The sequence below is a fragment of the Chinchilla lanigera genome, unplaced genomic scaffold, assembly GCF_000276665.1.
Source record: "Chinchilla lanigera isolate Chin_1 unplaced genomic scaffold, ChiLan1.0 scaffold00111, whole genome shotgun sequence".
Lineage (NCBI taxonomy): Eukaryota > Metazoa > Chordata > Mammalia > Rodentia > Chinchillidae > Chinchilla > Chinchilla lanigera.
The window spans coordinates 1130975-1154904 of NW_004955512.1; the positions used below are offsets into that span (position 1 = coordinate 1130975).

Here is a 23930-nt window from a genome sequence, read left to right on the forward strand (position 1 = left end):
TAAATTTAAAAACATGTTATAAGCCAGGCATGGTGGCAAACACCTGTAATCCCACCACTCAAGAGACTGAGGCAGGAGGTCCACTGTGAGTTTAAGGCCACACTGAACTAGAGACCGTCTCAAAAAAAAAAAAAAAAAAATCACAGTAGTAAACACATTGCCATTAATTGCTCTCAAAACATTCCCCCTCTGAACACACTTACCAAACTGTTCTTGTCACTTTCTAAAGCAATCCTAAAGTCCTTTCATGAATGTTCAAAAATACAGTGAATGCTGAGTGCTATCCAACAAAAAGGCAGCTCATAAAAACATGGTGTCCTCATCCACCTTATTCACTGGATCTGACTGTAAAACTTCTGGTTCTTCCCCCAAGTGAAAATACCACTGTTTTGAATTGATTCGGGACATCAAAGCAGCCACGTGTTGGGTGTGGTGGCATATGCCTGTAACCCCAGTACTCAGGAAGCTGAAGCAGGAGGATCGCCACAAGTTTGAGGCCAAAATGGGCTAGTGAATTCAAGGCCAGCCTGAATTACTATCTCAGAAAAAGAAACAACAAAAAACCAGCCAGGCCAGCCAACTAAAAACATTTACAAAAGAGGACTTCCAGAACTGGGATACTGTTTGATAGGAGGGGGAATACGCTGGCGGGCTAACGGCAATGTGTCTTGTACCTCAATTTGTATAAATGTTCACCTCTTTTTGATCATACCACCTATGTACCCACAGAAGCACAAGGGAAAGTGCAGCTGGCTGCAGTACGTGGTGGGCATGGGCAGAGACAGGGAACCATCCACACAGGGCTGACACACCACAGCTGGCCATGACAGTATCAATGGAGATTTAAGAAATGTTGAGAAAAGGGCTGGCACGGAGGACAGGGCTTTGCACCCACAACCACACTCGAGGAAGGATGGATGGATGCGCTGAGAGCGCCACTACTCTATGTGGACGCTCATTTGGGTTTCATGGGTTGGCTGGCTTTTGCTGCTGGATTTACTGTGATTACTCTTCACATCTCGTGTCAAGTCCTGGCTTTAAACCCTTAACTATTCCTGAGGTCAGTGAGGGAATTACTTCAACGCTCCTCTTACAGATGAGGAAATCAGGCCTGGGAGGTCCAGCACTGCCAGGGGACTCAGCAGTGCAGACATGGGATGGAAAGCAGCTGAGTCCTCATTACACAACCAGAGTAACAGCGACACCAGGTTTTGGGGGAGGCGCACAGAGGGCACAGAACTCCACACTGAGCTGAGTGGGAGCGCTGCTTGCTGAGAATGTCTGTTAGAAAGTAAATGGAAAGCTACCACGCTGCCCTGAACTTTTAAAAAATATCTGCACAAGACTCAAGTCCTACACCTTCAATTGGATCAAATTACTCTTATTGGGTTCCACTTTTAGACTAGTTTTTCCAACAGCATGTTTAAAAAACAAACATTTGTCTAAAAAGAAGGCAGAGAAATTTCGCTGGCAAAGATTTCGGTGTTTGAGGACTTTAATATTCTCCATACAGTCAACACAAAATACCCACAAGAGATAACAACAGGGGGAGGCACACTTCACAAAGACCTTCTGGAACTCACTGCAAGGAAAACGGCCACGTGAACAAAGGGGAAGGGAGTCTGACAGATTTTTAGTTTAATGGTATAAATGAAAAGCAAAGAACCAGACATTTCTTCTATGATTCAGAAGAGACTTTTTAAAAGTGAACTGTGGAACTTGTAGAGCCTTTTCATGAAGCAGCACATGGAGAGGGAATTGACAAATTCTAATATCACAAAGAACCATTTTATTAGAAATATAACAGCATAGAGAAATAAACTACATGTATTAAAAACAGACCTTATATAACCATTTATATAGTCAGTCACTTCATCTCTTTATGAGGATAACAATATAAAGAGATATCCCACTCTGCCCTTTGCCTGGAATTTGAAAACCCTCACCACACTGTCACCACCAACCTTCACCTCTGGGAGCCAAGCGACCCCACCGCTGTCTCGATTCAGAGCTACACCTCCGCCCCAAACCAGTGCTATGTTTGCATAACTCCAGAAGTAACTGCCGCTGGAACAATTAAGTCCCAGGCAAGTTCCAGTACTGACATCTACCTAAAAAAAGCAGTAGCAAAGACAAAATTTGACCGGAAATTGTTAGAAAAGCAATGGGAAGATTTAAAAACATGCTTCCAGTTCAAGTCAGGAGTAAGGTGGCCATTGGCTGGTGGTCCCATCAGCTTTGCAGAACTCTGAAAGTTTTGCTGTATTTCTTGCAAACTGAAGATTCTGTAATAATCATGTTCATTTGGGAAAAAACACCATGTCTTTCATGTTTATGCAGCCATTTCCCAAGTTACTCTAAACTTCGTCACTCTAGGGCAGAGTACAGACTAGTTAGGATATGTTCACAGTTGATGCATTTCCAAAAAATTTTCCATGAAGGCAGCCAGCTTCTTAACATCTTCGACTGTGACAGCATTGTACAGTGAGGCCCGCATGCCTCCCACCGACCTAAAGTGAGATCAAAGAAAAGAACACAAACATTTGCGCTAGGGGTGTCACTCAGTGGTACAGCGCTTGCCTAGCACAAGTGAGGTCCTGGGTTCAAGCCTAGTACCCCAAAAATAAAAGGTATCTAATCTACCATCACCATGACCCTGTCCCTCGTCACTCTCCTGAGTCACTGTGCCCAGTGTTCCCCCCGAAGACCCCCAAAAGGTAGCACAGAGCTTCAACTCCTTCATTAGAAAAGTCTTTCTTATGCAGTGAGGATCCATCACACTCCATCTGGGTCAATGCCAACTACTCATTCTGGATACATAAAAAACTAGATGAGGGCAAGAGTACAGCACCTTTCCAGAGTGCGCCCCAGAGTGCTGGCCATGTGGGCAGTGGATATCTTGCTGCCACTGTGGCTCTCAAGCATAAGGACAGCTACTGTCTAGACCTGCAAAGTTAACCTCTCTGATGTTCAGCTGGGGTCACAGCAATGCTCTCACACCAGGACGGGGAGGCTCTGTGCTGTGAGAGCTGGCTAAGCGATTTTCACAGCTGACTTTGACAGAAGCCCAGGGATGATGTGGCTCCCCACTCCCTTGCCAGGAACCAGTGCTACGGGTTCTGCAGTCTGGAGGCAGGCACACCCCCGAGGGCAAACAGATTCCCCCAAAGTTACACAACTGCTAGCCCCAGCTGAGTAGACTCTTGAGTGTGTGTCATTTTGCATTTGAAAAGGGAAATCAAATCTCAGGCCAGCTTCTGGACAGAGAGGGGGTGTACTTACCTATGCCCTTTCAAGGAGATCATATTGAGTTCAAGTGCTTTATCCAGGAACCTTTTCTCCAGAGCATCATCTCCCTTGGCACTGCCAATGCGGAAGGGAATGTTCATCCTGCTTCTATGCTGCGGCTCCACTGGACATCTGAAAACCAAGTGCATTACTTTAGCTACTTTTCAAAGGCATGGGCCATCATGAACAAATCTACAAGCTTAGAAAAAAATTTTCTAGATGCAAGTAGAAGATTAAAGCACAACAAACAAAAATCTTCCCAGAAAGCCAAGCAGATAATTCTAGGGCAGCCAGCAAGCTTCGACACAGACAGGAGGTCAGGACAGAGGAAGAAGGGTTTTCTGGCACAGAACTGCACCTGGAAGGTCTGGAGGCCGCCTGCAAGTTCTCTGACCTAACTGGGGTGCTAGGTGCCTGCTGGCAGTGGCTGTAAAGCCCACAGGACCCCACAGACGGCTCTACTGGAACTAGGCCAAACCCATGAGCTAGGTCACTTTACGTTCCTGCGCTGAGCTTGTGATCTTTAACTCCACACTGCCTCTGTGTCCATCAGCACACTGGGAAAAGGTAGCCACACTCAGACACGGCACTGCTCGGCCAACAAGTGCGGTCGAGCATCGATCGGTGCTGCAAACAAGACCTCAGGCTGTCCAAACTTACACTTCCACCTCCTGCTCTTGGCTGGTCGCTTTTCTCTGAAGCACTAGGAACTGCGCCTCGGACGTAGCTCAGCAGCAGGGCACCCGCCTGACAAGCGTGAGTTCCTGAGTTTGATGCCCAGTGCAAAAAAAAAAAGTACTAGGAATTAAACCCAGGACCTTTGAACTGAGCTGTATTCCCAGCCTGTTCTGTTTTCAGACAGATCTCACTAAGTAATCACTAAATTGTCCAAAATGGGCTCAAACTTGCAATCCTCCCCCTGCTTCAGCCTCCCAGAACACAGGACTACAGACAAGGGTAAGATGCCCGGCCAGGCCCTGAGTTTCACTTGGTTATTCTTCATTCACTTGTGGCTTCTTGCCTGTATTAAGGCTGGTAACCTTTTTTGTTATATACTTCAACTTTTTCCTGTCTGTCATGTTTTGTTTTGTCTTCAATTGTGTAGCATTTTAAAATTTGCATGAAATTAAATATGTCATTACTTCAATGTTTTTGAGTTTTGTGGCTTTTTAAAGAAAGCTTTCTGTACTCCTAGACTTACAAATTCTCACCAATATTTTTCTATAGGATTTTTATAATTCTGTTTATTGCCTTTAGATCTTTGTTTAGATTTTATTTTTTAATATAGTCTGATCCAAATAACTCTAAATTTGTTTACATGGACTCTCATTGCTTCAAACAGTATGTTATAATTATACTTTTCCTCTTAATTTAACAAGCAATTAATTCTCAAGTAAGCATGAGTGTTTCTGGATTTCTCTCCCATTGAACTACTACTATCCCTTCCTGTGACACTGCTGCACTCTAAATTAATATGGCTTTAAAGAATTATAATACATCATTTGGTAAGTTTGTCCCTCACTTAAAATTTTCAGCTGAACTTCTGCACAAACTTGAACAGATTTATCTGATGAAAACTTTCACAATTCTTGTGGCTATTTTTGTTACACCACAATTCTTGTGGCTATTTTTATTACAACAAACTGAAACTCAAAGAATAACCACTACAAATATGAGTCCTTCCAGGCATAGCAATGAATTCTTTCATTACGACATAAGTGTCTGCTCCTGTAGAATATGGAGCCGCAGCAGACTCTGACACACTGAGCTCTCGCTCATCACACTTTGCACCTGATCATCTCTACATTCTTCTCGTGGCTCCTGCACTGTTTAAGCCGAAGTCACACCATCTGCAACCTCTCTCTCGTTTCCTTGGCATGATAATTAAAGAGGACCACAGCCCCACATGAGCACCCGTGGGCCCCACCGGCCCACATTCCTACAGGCTGCCCCACCTCCCAGCACAGCCCCACTGTCTGTGCCTCCACCACACAGGCTCGGGGTGGCAGGGCAGCAATTCTATGGATACAATGCCTCGGAGTCCACCTACCTTGTCTCATTTTAAGCTCTTCACTAGACTCCCTCACACACATCCTTCTCTTTCCTAAGGCCTCGTCTTCACATAAGGTAACAGAAGTAATGTCTTCCCTGGATACAGAATCCATGGCTTGCATATTCTTATAATAATGAAATTCTTATTAAGCAGTGTATGTCAGGAACTTCTAAAGTGCCTTACACGGTAATAACCACAAAGAGTAATATTAAGAGCTAACAGGTGAAGGATGCTCACAATGTGCTACCACTTCTAGTGCTTTATACACATCAACCAGTGCAAAAGACTGTTCTCAACCCTTATATACACCATGCTCACTTGCCTTTCCATTTAATCCTAAGAGATATGTACCATTATTATGCCCATTGTACATACACGCTTACCTCAGGTCACTGGACCAAGGTCACGTGCCACATGTGGTAGAGCGAGCTCTGGCCCAAAGTGCTAGGCCACCCTGCCCCAAACAGACTCAACACCAGGTTACCAGTGCTATGGGGCGGTTAGGCTATGGAATGAACTCAGAATCTTCTAGGGTTATCTTATCTAATCTCAGTGGCAGGCTTGCCCAGAGTGGGTGCTCAGGAGCGGATGGATGGATGGATGGATGGATGGATGGATGGACGGACGGACGGATGGACAGACAGATGGACAACTGACTAAGCAACTGGGTAGTGACTGCCTGGTGAGGTGGACCGGTAGTTGGATAGATGAATGAGTAAGAAAATGCATAAGGATGTAGACAAGTGGACAGGTACATGGATGAATGAGCACATACACTGACCATGTCCCTCAGACTTCTCCACAGCTTATCTTTCAGTCTGGCACAACCATCTCCACCAGACAACCCATCAACTGTCCCCAAACACACTTTAACTTCTTCCCTGAGTGCTCTGTAAGGGCCACCACTTCCTTCTTTACAGTCCCTGCAAATACCCCTGCCCTCTTCGCTGCCTCATCTACTCACACCCAAGGCTCGAGCTCATCCAAAAGTTCTCCTTTCCCCTTCAGCCAGCCAGTAACCCAAGCTTATGTGCACTCTTTAGCCCTTGGCCATGAACTCCCTGAATTCTCTACTGCTAATCATGAACATTAAAACAGCTCCAATAAGCACTGCCAGGGTCTTCCAGCCTCCTATGCATCAGGACTAGGTGGGTGGCTTCCAACTTGCCTTTCCTCTGTTGCACAGAAGCAAGGGCAGCAGGAAGGTGCAACGTGCGTCCCTTGCCCTCGAGATGACAGCTACAGGGGAAGCTAAAGGCCAAGGCACCCAGCCAAGCCTGACCTGGCTTGCAGCTAGAGGTCCACTGCACACCAAAAACTTACAGGGGCAGGCAACAAGCACTTCAGGGGAAAGGCCATGGCAACTCATCGCTCTGTCCTAGCTGTCCAGAGGGTACACTCTCATCCTCTAAGCGTGGCTGCTGGTAGGAATGTGCAACTCTTGGCTAAAAACACAAATCTAAGTCAGAACTAAAGCATCCGAGTTTTCTATTGTCTGTGGCCTACAAAATACTCAGACAGTGCAAATCCTTTCATTACTAGCGGGCAAATATTTTTGTTACAACAAATTGAATCTCAAAGAATAATAACCACTACAAAAAGGAGTCCTGCCAAGCATAACTATACATGCCTATAGTCCCAGCTATTCAGGAGGCTGAGGCAAGAGGATATCAAGTTCAAGCCCAGCCTGGCCAACTCAGCAAGAACCTGTTTCAAAATAAAAAAATAAAAAGGACTGAAGATGTAGCTCAGCATTTCCTCAGTTCAATCCCGGTACTACCAAAAGAAAAGGTGTTGGAGAAGGGTTGGGGGTCCTAAGTCATGTGCAGTGGTGCACACCTGTAGTTCCAGGTCTCAGGAGGCTAAGGCAGGAGGATTGCTTAAGCCCAGGATTTCCAGGCCAACTTGGACAGCACAGCAAGGCGCCCACAGAAGACAAAAAAAAGAAAAAGAGGGTCTTGGCTCGGCAGTGGAGTATAAATGCGACTGCATGTATGTCTAATTGTTGTATAAAAAGAAACACAGGTGGCATGAAGCTCGTCCTTGATAAATGTTTCTCCTAGCAACACACAGTGGAAGGAGGGGTCTACCCCAGGGATCAGACTGAGATTCTTCCTCAGAGTGATGTCACTGCAGTGAGAAATCCACCACCCACTGGACACAGGTCCCAAAGTCGAGGATTCCTGGGTGAACAGCAGGAGACAAAAATTCAACTCCCATGCTTAGGGGCCCAAGACCACCCCCCCGACACACCAGTACATCAGTGTCTCAGAGAATGGAGAAGTTTTCAATTCACAAGAGGCAAAATGTGAGATGAAATCCAATGACTTACACATAGAATCCTTGAGACTTATCAATAATGTCATAAATCATCTTAGATTTGATGGAGCTAAGCTTCGCCATGTTTGGTGCGCCACCATTGTTCTTAATCCACTCCAAGACCAGGCCCATGACATAGACACTAAAATAAAGATGAAAACAAATTTAGCTCACCTCTGCACAAGTGCAAAAACATTCAAGAAAACTGCTGTCAGAGTTGCATTCAGACAGGTAAAAGCAGGTCACATATAAATCGGTATGTCACAGCACAAGGACAAGGGTCAACCCCAAACCAGACCCCAAGGGCCACTCCAAAAGCCTTAGTAGGGCACTCAATGGAGTCTTATCAGCCCCTCCCTGCCTACCCCACACCACACAGGCTCCCCATGACACCTGGACCACACACACAATTCCCCCCACCTCACAGGACATATACAGCCAGTATCCCCAACTGCACCCAGCATTAACTCTCTATTTCCTGAACTCCACAGTCCCTCGCCCACACTATCTGCAGTATTTTCTACCACGCACCCTTTCATCTTATGCTTCAGCATGCCTGTGTTTGCGAATCTAGTCTTAGAAGGCTGGAAGCTCACACCATTCCCCTTTTCTATTCCTAAGCCCTAGTTCAGTGCCTTCCTCCTAGCAAAGGCCATGTGGCACAGCAGCTAAGATCACGGGCTCCCTGTCCTCATCCTGATTCCAGTCCTAGTACTACCGAACATACTACACAGGATCAGTCGCTCAGGAATCCGAGTCTCAGCTTTCCCTCTGGGAACAAGAACCACCTACTTAAGGTAGCCACCCAGTATTTTACCTGTTCTACTCTTCTCAAATCTACCCTCCCACCCAACATGCTGATTCCCAGTGATCCTTCCCCCTCTGGTCTCAGAGTTGGATGTAGGACTTAACCTGACCAATCAGAAACTTCCCTGGAGGCAGGGTAATGGTACAGGCCTGTCTTCCCAGCAACTGGGAGGCTGAGGCAGAAGAATCACGAGTTTGAGGCTAGCCTGGGCTACACAGCTAGTTCAAGGCCAGCCTAAACTACATAACAAGAGTCTGTCTCAAAGAAACGAAACAACAAAAAAAGAAACATCCCTGGGATTTCTCACCTGGGAGTGAGGAGAAAAGCAAACTGAGTGTGGGTGCAACTGTAAGATACAGCGTAAGTGCACTAGGGGATCTCGTTTCTAGGCAACATTTAAAGGAGGCTCATGAGACACTGAAGCCAACACTTCCGCTGAGAGGGGCCAAGATCAGAAGTGGAGAACAAACAGTAGATGGCTTGTGTTCCTGGTTCCAGGGAGTCCCGCCGTACCACAGCCCTCCTTACATTTGGGACCATCTCTTTCTGAGGCAAATAAGCCCATTTCTTGTCTCCTGGAAGACCCATGCTGAGCACAGGACCAGGTACATGGCAGGTGGGCCACAAAAGGTAGCTAGTAAAATTTTTACTGTTGGCCTCCCAAAACTAAGCTGAAAATACAGAACAGTGGATGGATTTCCCCAGCAATCTTCTGCATGCTTTGAGTACTTGTTTGCAGAACATGATGTTTACATTCTTTGTGTGGAATCAGTGAACATACAGAACACATCTCAATTCTCTTTTTCATCCTCTTTCCCTCCCTTCCTTCCCCCTCTCTCCATCTGGATCCCCTTCCCAGTTGACAAAAATCTCTCTACCTGCTTCCTATAATCTAGCTTTTACTTTGCTCTTTATTTACATTTGAGTTTCTCATATAAGAGAAAAGCCATGCAATATTTAACCATTTACCAGTCCAATTATTTAAGTACAGGATGACCAAAAATTTATTTTTGTTAATCTTTGTAAGACAACAGGAAATATAAAAATGACAAATTTTAGAAATTTATTCAGTAATTTTTCTGTGTATGGTATATTTTAAAACATTCAATACATAATGCAATGCCTGGTCTCTTTCTGGATTCTTTTTGCACTATTTCTTTCTTCAAACAACACACTTTACACTGTCGGGTCAGTCTTTACTTTTCTCCTGTGGGTGGCGTAACTACAATAAAATGTCTACCCACCAAACATAATGGCGAAGACCTCAGTGATGGACGTCCTGGTTAGCATTTCACTATCCCTTACTTTTCAGTTATTTGGCCCAATGGACCTAATCTAAATTGTAAATGACTTTTTGAACCCCTTCGTTTTGAATAAATACCAAGTTCCATGTTGTTTGGTTCACGAGGTCCATAAATATTTTATAAAATATTTTTTCTCACTTTTTGATTATAGGATAGCTTGTCAGATGTTGGTCAACTCTATCAATACCACAGAATTATTATAATCATTGACCACTATTGAAATTTTTTTAGTTTCATTTCTTCTTTCAAGTTCTATCATTTATGTATCATGAAGCTGACGTAAGGAGACGTCATTTTTGTCTTTCCATTTCCTAACAGACTTTTCCTCTCTGACAGCTAATATTTCTCCCTTTTTCAGTTTTCTTGTTTGCAGATCTTTTCCATCTCAGCGTCCCAGATATGTCACCATTCTGAATTGTACAAGAATATCATTGAGTTCTGGAGAAGTATAACAATTATATCTTATGTACTTACAATAATAGTTTTTAAAGATTATAGAATAAAACTGTTGGTTATTTTTCACAAATAAACACAAATTAGTAAAAGAAAATAACCAGTACTGTTAAATTTCACTAGAAACCAGCATCAAAAGCAAATATAACATTCTAAATAAGAAATGTGCAAAAAATAGCTGATATAACAGGCATCCAAGTGTATGTCACGCAAACAAGCATCCACTGGTTGAAATGACACCAGCCCAGGCAGTGCTTAGGACAGTCACTATGCAAACACCTGCCCATCACGCGGGTGAAGTGCTTGGTGGTTAGCTTGTGTGTGTGTGTGTGTGTGAGAATGCCTCTGTTTTTAAAAGGTTCCAGGGGCTCCACGTGTTCCTCACTGAAAGCAGCTCATCCTCCCCACCGCACCCCCTCAGCTAGAGCTAGACAACTGCTCTCCCACTGAGTTACTCCCCAGCCCCATCTTTGTACCATACCTGGCTTTACACCATTTTTCACAGGGGACTTGAGCATCTGAAAATTACTATCCATAGGGGATGGTAGAACAAATCCCAGATACCAAAAGGTAGCTGTATTATTCCTAGTTAAGATTCTGTTAGGATGCACAACAAGCAGTTAGAGATCACGCTGGAGACTGTATTCACTTGGAGATCATAGTTCCATGTTATGTTACTTTACTAAATTTTTTAAAGCAGTATAAACCATTCCCTGGGTGACCGGGCTTAGAAAAGCACACCAGAAAGTCCTGGGAACTCTCTCCCAGGCTGATTGAAAGGTTCTGACTGCAGATAAGCTCTGGCCTGGAGGCTGCAGGCACAATTTTGCGAGGGAGGACCTGGTGAAGGTAAGCACTGGGTCACACTCTCCCCAGGGGCAGCCCCGTGTGGGGTCCACTATGTACCTTCTCACAGGCTCCTCCTACACCTCCCATTCTGGTAAGAAAGGTGGTTGAGTTAACAATATTTTCGTTTCATATTTTCATTAAACCAAAAATAACTGGATTAAAAATGCAGCTAAATACTGCAGCTGAAACAGATTTATGCTTCAGGTTCAGTTAGTCATGGTAAGTAAAAGCTGTTTTGTGGGATTAGAAGGGACATTCAGGCACCTTTTTCCTCTATGCATCAACTGGCTTCAATACGCCCACACGAAGTGCTAGGGAATGACTGTGGCCCTTTATTCTAGCCCAGCGTGTTGCTCAGGGCTACAGAGCAACTATTTGCAACCCAGTTTACCCAGCACAGCTAAAACTAAGTTCCCAGGGTCTGCAGTCTCTCAGCTCTGGCAAAAACAAAACCAAACCACGGGCATCAGTTCAAACTCCAGCCTGTATCTACACAATGGAGACACAAAGTCCGGAGGCGTTCTAGGCACCTGGCCAGCCTCACAGGACTGGGGCCAGCGCTTATGCGTGTAGGCCAGTGTATGCACATAGGGACGGCTCCCGCAAGGCAGCTGTGCAGTGCTCTGCAAGTTTAGGCACTGCAGCAGAACACAACAAGGCCAAGTCATCCTCCAAGCCACTGGATCCTGGGTGTCCCTAATGCACAGTCACGCAAGACTTCTGTCTTCTTAGGGAGTAAAACAAAGCAAAGCAACCACCCTGGTCAGAATTCTTTAACGCAGCATCTTTTGTCCTATACACTCACCAATTCTAACCATGCCATTAAGCATCCTAACTTACCCTAAGGCGTTCTGGTCTGTGCAGGGAGAAACTGCCCCTTTTCTGCCCTTGTCTCTGTACCCCGACAATGCCCAGCAGGAAAGCCCTAGGGAAGGGGCGCCTGTGTCTCCCTAGTCTTCCCAACTCCTGTGGACCAGGTGAGGGGGTCAAATCAGGCCAAGACCCAGGAGTGAGGGGGAGGCCAACAGGGGAGTCACTCTCCTTCCACTTTCCCCTCCCATGAGACATCTGGTCTACTTTCTCAAGGCTCCCACTGAAAGGTTTACACCTCAACAGTAACAGCACGTTTATCAGTGTGCTCACTATCTGTTGAAAAAGCGCCTCAAGGTAATTCTTGGAGAGGTGCAGCAAGTACATGGCTCACCCGGCCCCTGCCACCTCCTGCCCTGGGCTAAGCCATGGTCGGAACTTGCTCGCCTTGAAGGACATCTTGGGACAGGCCTTTCTCGTCTCCTCCCACCCTCTCATTCTGAAGCTGATGGGCCTTGACCATCCCTGTCAGCTCACTCACTGTGAGAAGGTCTGGCCCCACCTTCTAACAGTAAGGGCCACCGCCTCTCCACTGCCCATGCAACCCTGCACCCTGCTCTTGAGGTCCCCTGCACAGTATGGTCACCGCTGGCCTGCCCAGTTCTGTTCCAAAGCTGCCCAGTGGCCACTGGTGTTTGCCTACTGCCTAAAACCTCATGCATGGGAAGCAGGTGACAGATTTCAGGCCACGCCCCTAATGCTCACTTCAGAAACATTCTCAGCTGGGCTGGGGGAGGGGACCAAAGTTAGAAGTGACCAAGAGTCAGGCCCAGAACACACTGTCCCTGGGGAAAGTGAAGTCACACAATGAGGCTGCTTGGAAATCTCCACCAGAATGTTAACTTTGGGGAAACGCCTTTGTTACAGTAAGTTACAGCATGGGAAACATGGTCTAGAGGCAGCGCCTAGAGAAGAGGGAGCCCCAACAAAGTCAGGACCCAGATAAAACCACTTACTACACTGGCCTGACCCCAGCCTGGAAGAGAACTTCCAGACAAAAATCCAACTGAGTCACAGAACTGGACTTCAACAGGCATCTTTCTCCTGAGACGGAATTCTGCAAGCAAACAAATGCACAATGACCGTTCTGCTTGCGAAAAGCGCGGTGTACACTCCCAGGCTCTAGTACCACAATGCACTGCCTGGGCCCACACCCAGCAATGCCACTTCTGAAAACATGACCTCTGCTTCCCCGCTTGCAAAATGGAAGTAAGAATCACCCCACAGGGTGGCCAGAGGATGAATGGAGTCCCGACCCATACTCCTGAACATCACAGGTATTTGTCTTACAAAGATAAATCCATAAACTGACTCTTCCTCTGTGTCTGCCCCTGCTGAGTCTCTGGGAACTAAGAACAACCAAAGGCACCTAACATTTACAACCCCCCCCAGTGCCAGGTAGTCACTAAGTACAAAGTAGGTACTCAACCTCATAGTACCCCAAGGGAAGGGTACTGTGACTGTCACTTCTGGAGACACCTGCTGCACAGACAGGTTCAGGGACTTCCCCAACGTCATATTCCTACTAAACAGACTTCCTTAGGCAGTGGGTAAATTGTTGGGAGCCCCTGGAGCCAGTTATTGGTCAAGCAGTCAAGCTACCTCAGTACTGAAAATGGCATCCTGCCGGGACAATTACAGCATCGCTAGGCAACATTATTTCTCCTGATACTAACTTTGCAAGAGTATAAAATAAATATCCCTACTGTTGAAGTCAGTCCTCTTGCTCATCAGGTAAGAGGTAACCCCACCTGACCCAGCTCTTGTCTCTTGTCTATTTTTCTCATACCCACCACCGTTTCTCTCCAGGGTACAATGAGAGACGACGAGGCGCCCTATAGTAAATCATGAAGATTTCTCCAAAACATCCGAGTCTGGGAGTGTAGACTGAGGGGCAGGGCAAGCCTGCTCTTCCTAAAGCACCGCGAAGCAGAGGCCCACTCAGTTACAGGGCCCCAGCAGACTGGGCTTCCAAACAGAAGGCATTCCAGGCCCATGTCTGCTGTCAGGCAGCCAGCTCCACACAGCCCAGTAGGGAAGGAAGGGAAAGCCAGGGGCTTTGGCAGGCCTTCCAGGAAGCAGCACTGGCTGTCCTCAGTGCCTGCTGCAGGATTTCATCCAGAGAGCTCTGGGTTAATGGTGACCCCAGGGGCCTGGAATGTCAAGATCAAAACAGCAACACATTCTCCAAAAGCAAAGGGCAGAAGAAAAACTGATCTAACAGTGGGGAAGGGGCCAAAGAGGGAGCTGCGCCAAGCCTGATGGGTCCTCTGGTCACCACTCAGGAAGGTGCTAACTTTAAGAACTCACCACCCCGGAACAGGTCCACAGCACTTCGCCCCAGTTACCTGAAACACGGAGGCGTGTTGTACAGTGAGCTGTTTGCAGCCTGCACTTTGTAGTCCAGGACTGAGGGGCATTCCCTGAGGGCGAACCCCAGCAGGTCATCGCGGACGATCACCACTGTGACCCCAGCACAGCCGACATTCTTCTGGGCACCGGCAAAAATCACACCAAACTTAAAAAGAGAAAAGTGTACGATTTTAGGAACATTCACCGTCATTTCCATTAGTGCATGCAAACTTTCTCACTCTGCAAAGAACTGCTTATTGTGAGAAAAAGACTATTCCCATTTAGGAAGCGTGCACCAGGCCAGCGCATCAGTTTGTATCAGCGTATCTGCACAAAGCCTAACCTTTGCCTCCAAGAGGCCACCCAAGCCCCACACTGTGGCGACCTCAGACACATCCACATGCTCAGAAGCCTCCACGCTACAGCCAAGCGAGCCCTCACACTTGAGCTGCTGCCTGGGGTGCAGCTCAGGGGTACAATGTACACTCAGCATGCACCCCCAGCACTGCAGAAAAATAAAATCAAATAATGAACAGACCCTCCGAGCTGCTCACAGTGGCACACACCTAAAATCCCAGAACTCTAGGAGGCAGAGGCAGGAGGATAAAAGTTTAAGCTCCGGGCAACTTAGGGAGTAACTTAGTGAGATTCTACCTCCAACAAAAAATGCAAACAGCAGATGTAGCTTAGTGTGAAGGCCCTAGGGACAATCCATAGTACAGAAAAAACACAACAAAATCAAATAAAATAGGGGCTTTAAATATCCTTGGCAACCAAAGGAAGAAATACAGTCTTCTAGAAGATTTATTTTTTAATGTTTTTGCAATTTTTAAATGTTAAGAATGCTACATTACTTCAATTTTTAAAATAACATTATGTGAATATTTAAAATAAGCAAAACTTTTTTAAGTTTTTAAAATGTCTTAAAGATCAAAACTCTATTTACACAAAATTTTTATATGAAAGATGCTAAGGAGGAGGCTGCTGAGATGCACAGAGGAGATGACAGGACCAGCGGTCCGAGGGAGAGGAACTGAGAAAGCAGATATTCTGTGCACAAGATTAGAACCTCTCACCTGTCCCCCATAAAACTTTAGGACATCAAGTGTGAGGCATGTGACTTATAGTTGACATGATTTAGAACTGCCAGTGCCTGGTGATAACAAAAGGCAGGCTATAAACTAAGTATGAAGATTCACACAGTGGAATATTATTCAGGCTTTAAAAAGGCAGTTCTGAGGCAGGCATGGTAGCACAGATTTGTGATCCTAGCTATTCAAGGGGCTGAGGCAGGAGGCCAATCTGGGCAACTTAATGTCACTGTCTCAAAATAAGAAAGGGCTAGCAATGTAGCTCAGTGATAGAGCTCTTGCCTAGCTAACATGTGCCAGGTCCTAGGTAAGTCCCAGTTACCACAAACACACACATGTACACACACATTTACACATAAACGCAGAGTTCTGACAGGTGCTTCAACATAAGTGAATCTTGACATTATTATGGTGAGTGAAATAAGCCAGACACCAAAGAGAAGTATAGCATGATTCCACTTACAGGAGGTCCCTAGAGTAGTTCAGCCCACGAAACAAAGTGGAAAGGTAGCTGCCAGGGGCCAGGGACTGGGGTCTGCGGGAGTGACTGTTTCATGGGTACAAAGTTTCAGTCTGGGAAAATAGAAAGGTTCTTAGAGATGGAGGGTGGTGATGGCTGCACAACCATGTGAATATTCTTAATGCCCACGAAACACATGCTTAAAGGTGGTTAAGGCTGGGTGTGGTAGCACACGTCCATAAACCCAGGCACGGAGAGGCTGAGGCAGGAGGAACACAAGTTCAAGCCCAGCCTGGGCAACGTAGTGACTTAGTGAGAACCTGTCTCAAAATAAAAAAGGCTGGGGAGATAGCTCAGTGCAAGGTCCTAGGTTCAATACCCAGTATCTCTCTCTCGCACACATTCTCTCTCTCTCTCTCTCTCTCTCTCTCTCTCTCTCTCTCTCTCACACACACACACACACACACATAAAGTTGAAATGATAAACTTTATGTTAAGCATACTATGCCACAACTTAAAAAGAAAAAAAAAAAACAGACCACTATTTGGCTGGTCTGACTGTTGCTTTTACACCCTTTGCAGACACTGCCCGTTACTGTGCACACCCAGGACAGGCTGGGGCCACCCAGTCTATACATCCTACGGCTGCCTTCAGCGTCCAGGTGCCTGCAGCAAGGAAGGGGGGCTTCACATAGGTGCCCTGGGCTGGGACAGATGGCATCTGCCTTGGAGAGAAGAAGCCACTCCCAAAAGGTTTCTGAAAGCCACCCTCGAAGGCAGGACTTGAGTGCAGCCCACAGAGCAGCAACTATTATCACAGGTCTGGAAATGCTGGGATTTAAACCTCAGGATAGGGGCTGGGGATTTAGCTCAGCGGCAAAAGCGCTTGCCTGGCAAGCGCAAGGTCGTGAGTTCGGTTCCTGGTACCGGAGAAAAACCAAAAACCCAAAAAAAATTAAAAAGTAAAAAAAAATAAACCTCAGGACAGCTGGTGACAAGCAACTGCTGGCCAGCTCACTGACACCTACCCTGGCTTTGGGCTCTGCTAGCCCTGGCCTCCCATGGCCTTTCCCATTCTCAGAAATACTGGAACCCCTGAGGAAACCAGGTCAGCCCCGCTGTACACTACCTTGGAAACATCCACTGGCTTGGACAGGAAGTTGGACGACATGTCGCAGACCAGTACTGCTCCCTTGACGTCAGGGATGAAGTCAAACTCCACACCGTGCACGGTCTCGTTTGCACAGAAATATACATAGGAGGCATCCGGGCTGAGGGTCCAGGAGCCTGGATCTGGAATTTCTGTCACAGAAGACAAGCGTGAAACTCTGCCTTCTGACTCGGGTCTTCTCCTGTTGCAGGTGTCAGCCAGGAGACTCAGCAGTCCCCCTGCAGCCTGCCCGACTCCAAAGCTTTTTGCAAGTAAAAGCACCCTCCTTCTTCCATTACCACCCCAACACCCTAAAGGATGACCGTTCATACCCCTGAATGTGTTGGGCACAAACAACCTTGAAAAGTGGCACAGGATGGGGGGATTATTCCTGTCCCCCTGCTCCTATCTCTCCTATGCCCACTAAGAACCCAAAGGCTTCCCTCAAGACCCGGGCCCTCATCCTCTCAAGCCCACAGGAATCCCACAGCCTCAGAGGCAGGTGGGACTCAGGCACCACCACACTCACTCACACAGGGCACGTGTGGCTGTCTGAGAATGTCCTAGCAAAGCCATTGAAACCTGGGAAGCCACAGGCCATCTTCCCAGAAAGAGGGGACAGCTTTCCCTGACTCTGGAACCAAGGGCACACAGGAAGACACCAGACCTGGAGGCACTACCAGGGCCCGGGACAGCCGTTCTAGAGCCTCCACCCACCCCACCCCCAGCTTCTCAGCTAAGCGGGCCTACAACTATTCTTCGCTGCAGACACTGGTTAGGAGTCTTCTACACTCCAGCCACTCTGTCCACCCAGTGCCAAACTAAGCACTGGCAAGGGGAGGAAAGCTTCAGGAAGAGCAGACTGCCCTGGGCATGGGGCCTCCCTTCAGCTCCGTACCACCCAGGTCCCTGAACTTACTGGTGTAACTCCCAAGTTTAGGGTGGACGACATTCACAGTCCCAAACTTCTTAGCTTCTTCTGCAGCCTTAGCTGACCACGATCCTGTTACCACATAGTCTGCACACCTTCCGGCTTTCAGGCCAATCAGGTTTAACGGGACAGCACTGAACTGGCCACACCCACCTCCTTGTACAAAAATCACTTTGTAGTTGTCCGGCACAGCTCTAGGTAGAAGCACAGGTTAACAATAAATATGCATGGGGCTGGAGTTATAGCTCAGTAGCAAAAGCACCTGCCTGGCAAGCACAAGGTTATGAGTTTGATGCCCGGTCCCACAAAAAAAAAAAAAAGACCAATACCAAAAGGCTGGGCATGGTGGCACAGGCCTGTAATCCCAGCACTCGGGAGCCTGAGGCAAGAGGATCATTGCGAGTTCAAGACTAGCCTGGGCTACCAAGTGAACTCAAGGCCAGCTTTAACTGCACAGCAAGACCCTGTCTCAAAAAGTCAAAAAAAAAAAAAAAATTAATACACAGGTTCACATGGTCAAAGAAAAAGTGATGTCCTAGCAAGACATCCTTGGATGGACTTATTATAAGATATATAGTAGGGCCGGGGATATAGCTCAGTGGCACAAGTGCCTGCCTGGCAAGCGCAAGGTCCCAAGTTTGATTCCCGCTACAGAAAAAAAAAAAGAAAGAAAAGAAACATGGTAAAGTCTCAAAGTGAGTTCAAGGCCAGCCTGAACTGCATAGCGAGACCCTGTCTCAGAAAGACAAAAAAAAAAGAAAAAAAAAATCATCCCCAGATCCCTCAGTCCATCAAACGTGGCTAACCCCAGCTCCAGATGTGCACGTGAGCTAAGCTGGCCCATGGGACTCGGTCCTGGGACCTGCTCAAACTTCTCAGTAAGTCTGGAAGAGTGAATCCTGTAACCACAGGTAGCCATCTGGCAAAGCTACCACATAAGAAAGCAGAGCCACAGCTAGGCATGCTAGTATATGGCTATAATCCCAGCACTCCTGGAAGCTGACGCAGGATGACTGCAAGTTCAAACCCAGTCTGGGCAAGTTAGTAACTCGGGGGGACATTGTATCAAAATAAAAAACAAAAGGTCGGAGGATCTAGCACAGTACCAGAAGGCCCTGCATTCAATCCCCAGTACTGAGAAAAGAAAAAAGAAAACAGACCAAGTTATGAGATAAAGAAAACCCTCCTGATACCAAAATTAAGATGATGCATAGAATGGCTACAGTCAGTAGAATAAGGCCAGTTCCACATGGCCAGGGCCCAGAAACTGGCCCCACGTCATATAGCAGTCAACAGTTTAGGAACAGGGGACTGAGCTGTAGCAGATGCATAAAGATTAACAGGCACAGCAACACAGGGGGGTCTTCAAGAACAGAGGGTGTGCCAACATCTCATTCTGAGCTGTGCCTGGCGGGCACTCAGGACTCAGCAGCATTCAGCGGGACAGCGAAGCAGCCAGGGGGAGCTCCGAAGACTATACATGGGATCTTGGCAGCAGGATGACTGCCACCACAGGGTTCCAGGAACCCCAGTTAGAAGAGGCTCAGAGCCATGAGGCTAGTGCCACATCTTTCAGGCCAAGGTTTCAAATATCTTCTCCAATAAGAACTGCACTTCTCCTTGAATGTGACATGAGACCCAGCGTGACAAGCCAGATAAAGAATCATCAGTTCTGAACACCCAGCAGTGCAATGGCCTCTTACTCCCCGCAGGAACCCCAAGTCCACCCCCAAAACTCACTTTACCAAGGTAACATACGAAAAGTTATGGAAAAGTCAGAGCAGTTCGAACTGTGTTCGTGAAATGATGTAAGGATAATCCCTAAAATATTAATGATTATCCCTGAGTGGTGGGGTTACAGATAACATTGGGTTAACTTCTAAAGTTGCAGCATGTTTTTGACCATAAACACACATTATTTTTGTGACCAAAAACAAAAACGGGAGTCCATTTTGAAGGTTACCACATTCATATGCACATGTCACTGTCTTTATATAACAAATAAAACCTGTCTTTTAATAGCAACCTTAGTAAGATATCCTAAGAATAAGGCAGGAAAAGCAGAGCAGATAATCTTAGCGGTCTCACTTAAGCAGCAGTCCAGGAGTTCACAATTCTTGCAATGATCCACATAGCCTGTTGGAAATAAAGTTTCTCCAGACACTCAATTCAGCAAATGTGGACGGGCCTTGAATTTTGTAAAAATCTACCCCCAATCAAGTGATTCTGACAGGTGGTAACAGGTCCACACCCAGAAGACCCCTGACCTAGATTGCACGTAATTATGCTGACGTCTAAGTCCCCTTCAAGCCGGTTTAGATACCACAGTGCTTCCCTGATACGATGATTTCCCATCTCTGGATATACCACATAAACAAAAAGCACATAAACTCGGGCTGGGAAATACATAAAAAAGCATTACGTGCTAATAGCAAACTTTAGAGTAACTTGGTTAATTTTTATTTATGGAATATTCTGAACAGCAGAACATAAGAAACAATGCAACAGACACTCAAGTTTATGGAGTACCAAACAAAAGTAACACAATTTGGTTTTTTTTTAAACTTACAACAATTCTCGCACCAGATTCTCTGTGTTCCCGATAATCTTGCCAAAATCTGATGACCTGTGACTCATTTCTGTAGAAGATAAACAACAAAAATTGTTTTATTTCAAAACCAAGTGAACATAAGAGTTTATGAAATGTACAGGGAAATAACACAGGAAAATTTCAGTTACTTTTCATTCAAATTGTGAGCCCAGGCTCACTTAACGGAGGGGACAATCCAAGTTGAGTTTTTAGTTACAAACAATTTCACCTTATAGTCACTACAGAATGATTTTTAAACTGTCACATTCAATAATCAAGTTACTCGTGAACTTATCACTGGGGTCCCTGCAACTCTTCCTCACACCATGGCTTTTGCACACACAGGAATCAGTGAGCAACCTCTCACTCTGTGATCTCACCTCACAGAAATGCAACAATATGTAGCAAACTCAGGAAAATAGGCAACACAAATAAGCAATACACTTAATCCTATAGTCTGTTTAACAGCTCAGTGTTTGGAACTTCCCCCAAAAAGAAAATTTAAAGAATAAACCTTTGGGGGGCTGGGGATTTAGCTCAGCGGCACAGCACCTGCCTGGCAAGCACAAGGTCGTGAGTTCGATTCCCAGTACCGGGGGGAGAAAAAAAAATGAAAACAAACAAACAACAAAAAAAATAAACCTTTGAACTCAAAGGTCCAATATTCTCCGATATGTCCCATAAATCAAGGAAGAGAAATTTAACAATGAAATTACTCATGTGCAAGGTCAGAAGGCTTTAAGTACAATAACAAACCTTAAGTTCAATGTGAAACAATATTATAAATCGTTAGTAGCATTGTAATGTAAATATATGCATTATCTTCGGATCCCAGACCCTGTGACTAACAAAAACCAGTCCAGAAACAGCTGGCTGAGATGCCTAAGGCTCTTTTACCAGCAATTATGCTGTTTTCAGAACCGCTGCAAGCAAACACGCAACCCAAGTTATCAAAATTTAAAAATGTATCTACAAAGGCTTATGGGAAGATCCAGCAGAAACTCAGGCCCCGTTCATCTAACCTAGTTCCCCGTGGAATCCAAGCATTCACAAAATCCAAAAGCAAATCTTACCAAGAACACTAATGCCAACTCCTTTGTAGTCTAGTAATTCTTTTTGCAACTCCAGTAACACCTAGAAAAATAAAACAAAAAGGTTATTTTTATATGTTGTGCACAACTTTCCCTCTATACAAAAAAAAAAAACCAACTAAATAAACAAATAAAACCAGGGGAAAAGGGATGGGAGTCCAACCCAGGCCTGGGAGGCTCACCTGTCCCCGCACATGCCAATCCCTCTCCTCCTGCTCCCCCGGAAGCCTCACAGATACAACTCATACAAGCCGAGCCTGAAATTGGGCGAGGTGACTGAGGCTAAGGTACACTTTACTTCTTTCAAAGGCACAAATTCACCAATTCCCTAGGAAGTATCTTCACAAATCGCACTCTCCATGCTGTTAAGAGTACAAAATGGGTGAAGTTCTGGGCTCCGGAGTAACAAGAACAAATCATTAGGCCTCAATTATGCAGATAAATCAATTTTCCAATCCTTTCTGGTCCAAAGCACTGTAACAGCCCAGTGGGGTGGGAGGAAGGAGGAGGAACCTGCTACGAATTAAGATTCATCCCAGGGGTTGGGGCTGTAGCTCACAATGGAGTGGCTGCCCATGGGATGGTTCCTTTCATTCTTATGACACCCTAGGATCTCCAGCACGTAAGAAAAAAAATGATCCCAGAGTGGTAAAAACAAGACTGGCAAAATTAGTAGTTGTTGAGGCCCATAGATGGATCCCCAAAGGTTCATTATTACTACCTTTATGACCTGGGGAAGTTCCACAATAAAAAATAAAGACCAAAAGTTTAAAAAAAATGAACACAACGTGCGTGCAAAAGGCTCTCTGCAGAAGAATTCAAACGGGAGTTAGCTGGTCTGAAAATACTGAACAGGGCTTGGTGGCACAGCGGTAATCCCAGCACTTGGGGAGCTAAGGCAGGAAAACCTCAAGGACGGCCTGGCTTACATTGTAAGGCTATCTCAAAAAACAAAAACAAAAAAAAAAACTAGCTAAAGAGAGCATCGCTAAAATATACACTAGCCTGTAACTTGTCTAGAAAAATAATATTTTAACAATAAGAAGTAGGCCCGGGAATGTAGCTCAGCGGCACAAGGCTTCCCTGGCAAGCGTAAGCCCTGAGTTCAATTCCTGGTACCGAAAAACAAAGATTGCCCTGCCACAGGGTCCAAGAACAGGGTTCACTGTTGGTGCTTATTTACACTAGCTGACCAATACCCTGATTTGATCAGTATACCTGTGTACACGTGTTGAAACATCTTATTGTACCCTATAAATATGTCCTGTATAAGTATCACATGTCAATCCAAATTTTTTTTTTTTTTTTGGTTTTTCTCCGGTACCGGGAACCGAACTCACAACCTTGCGCTTGCCAGGCAGGCGCTTTTGCCGCTGAGCTAAATCCCCAGCCCGAATCCAAATATTAAAAGTAAACTTTAGTGAAGCCTTCTGCACAGTGAAGAGAAGTATTTACCTATAACAGAATCTCCTTCACTGGCTCTAGGGACTTCAAGCCCTTGCTTTGCACACGCAAAGCAAGCCTATTCTACCGCGGAGCTACACCCAAAATCATCTTTGAACTGGTTTTATTACTCTATTTTTTCTTATGGCAACATTCCTTCAAAATTGCTTTCAGCCCGGCGTGGTGGTACAGGCCCGTAAACACAGCACTCGAAGGCTGGGGCAGGCGATGCTTGCGAATCAGATACCAGTAAAGGGTTACATAGTGAGTTCAAGGCCAGCCTGAACTGCAGTGAGACCCGGACTTTAAAAAAAAAATGGAAAAGAAAAAGTACATCTACAAAAGTTTAAAACCAAGTCATACAAGGAGTCTTTTAAAACACTTGTAGCCAAAAAATGCATCCCTTACAATCCAGTAAGATTTTTCCAAGCTGCGGGATTCAACTGTTTTTATGGTTTGCAACTAACCCTATTTCATAAAACAGACAACTAGGGCAGAACAGACTACTAAATAGTATCTCACAGGCAACTGGGCTAAATATTTCTCAAAACTTTTATTTGCATTATAATTCTGTCCATATACTTCATCGTTTTGCAAAATGTAGCTTTCATTCCCAGGTCACAGGGCAACGGAGGGCAAAAATCCTCCCAGGACCACAAATTATCATGGTTCACCGGCGCCAACTGCCACTGTAATCAATTTCACGACAAATCGCACTGGCCACAAACACCTGGAAGACGCCAAGGCAGCACAGGGCAGCGGAAGGGCCGCGGGCGCCGTTTCCGCCGTGCCCGCGTGGGCGCTCGCCAGAGCGAACCCAGCGCAGAGCGAACGGGCGGGTCCCCAGGCGCGCTCGGCCCACACGGGGCCGCCGTGGA

At 45.9% G+C, this 23930-nt stretch overlaps 1 protein-coding gene across 1 annotated transcript in view; it reads right to left on the reverse strand.

Annotated features, from left to right (window-relative positions):
* Nucleotides 1-1477: 1477 nt before the first annotated feature.
* The window catches only part of Psat1 (phosphoserine aminotransferase 1), a 22954-nt gene continuing 501 nt past the window's right edge, over nucleotides 1478-23930 (reverse strand). The window contains exons 2-9 of the mRNA XM_005408295.2: nucleotides 21592-21652; nucleotides 20498-20567; nucleotides 17917-18122; nucleotides 16977-17149; nucleotides 14293-14462; nucleotides 7674-7802; nucleotides 3283-3420; nucleotides 1478-2510 (exon numbers count right to left, since the gene is read on the reverse strand). Coding sequence (XP_005408352.1) covers nucleotides 2405-2510; nucleotides 3283-3420; nucleotides 7674-7802; nucleotides 14293-14462; nucleotides 16977-17149; nucleotides 17917-18122; nucleotides 20498-20567; nucleotides 21592-21652 — 1053 coding nt within the window. The 3' untranslated portion in view covers nucleotides 1478-2404. The remainder of the gene's footprint in view (nucleotides 2511-3282; nucleotides 3421-7673; nucleotides 7803-14292; nucleotides 14463-16976; nucleotides 17150-17916; nucleotides 18123-20497; nucleotides 20568-21591; nucleotides 21653-23930) is intronic.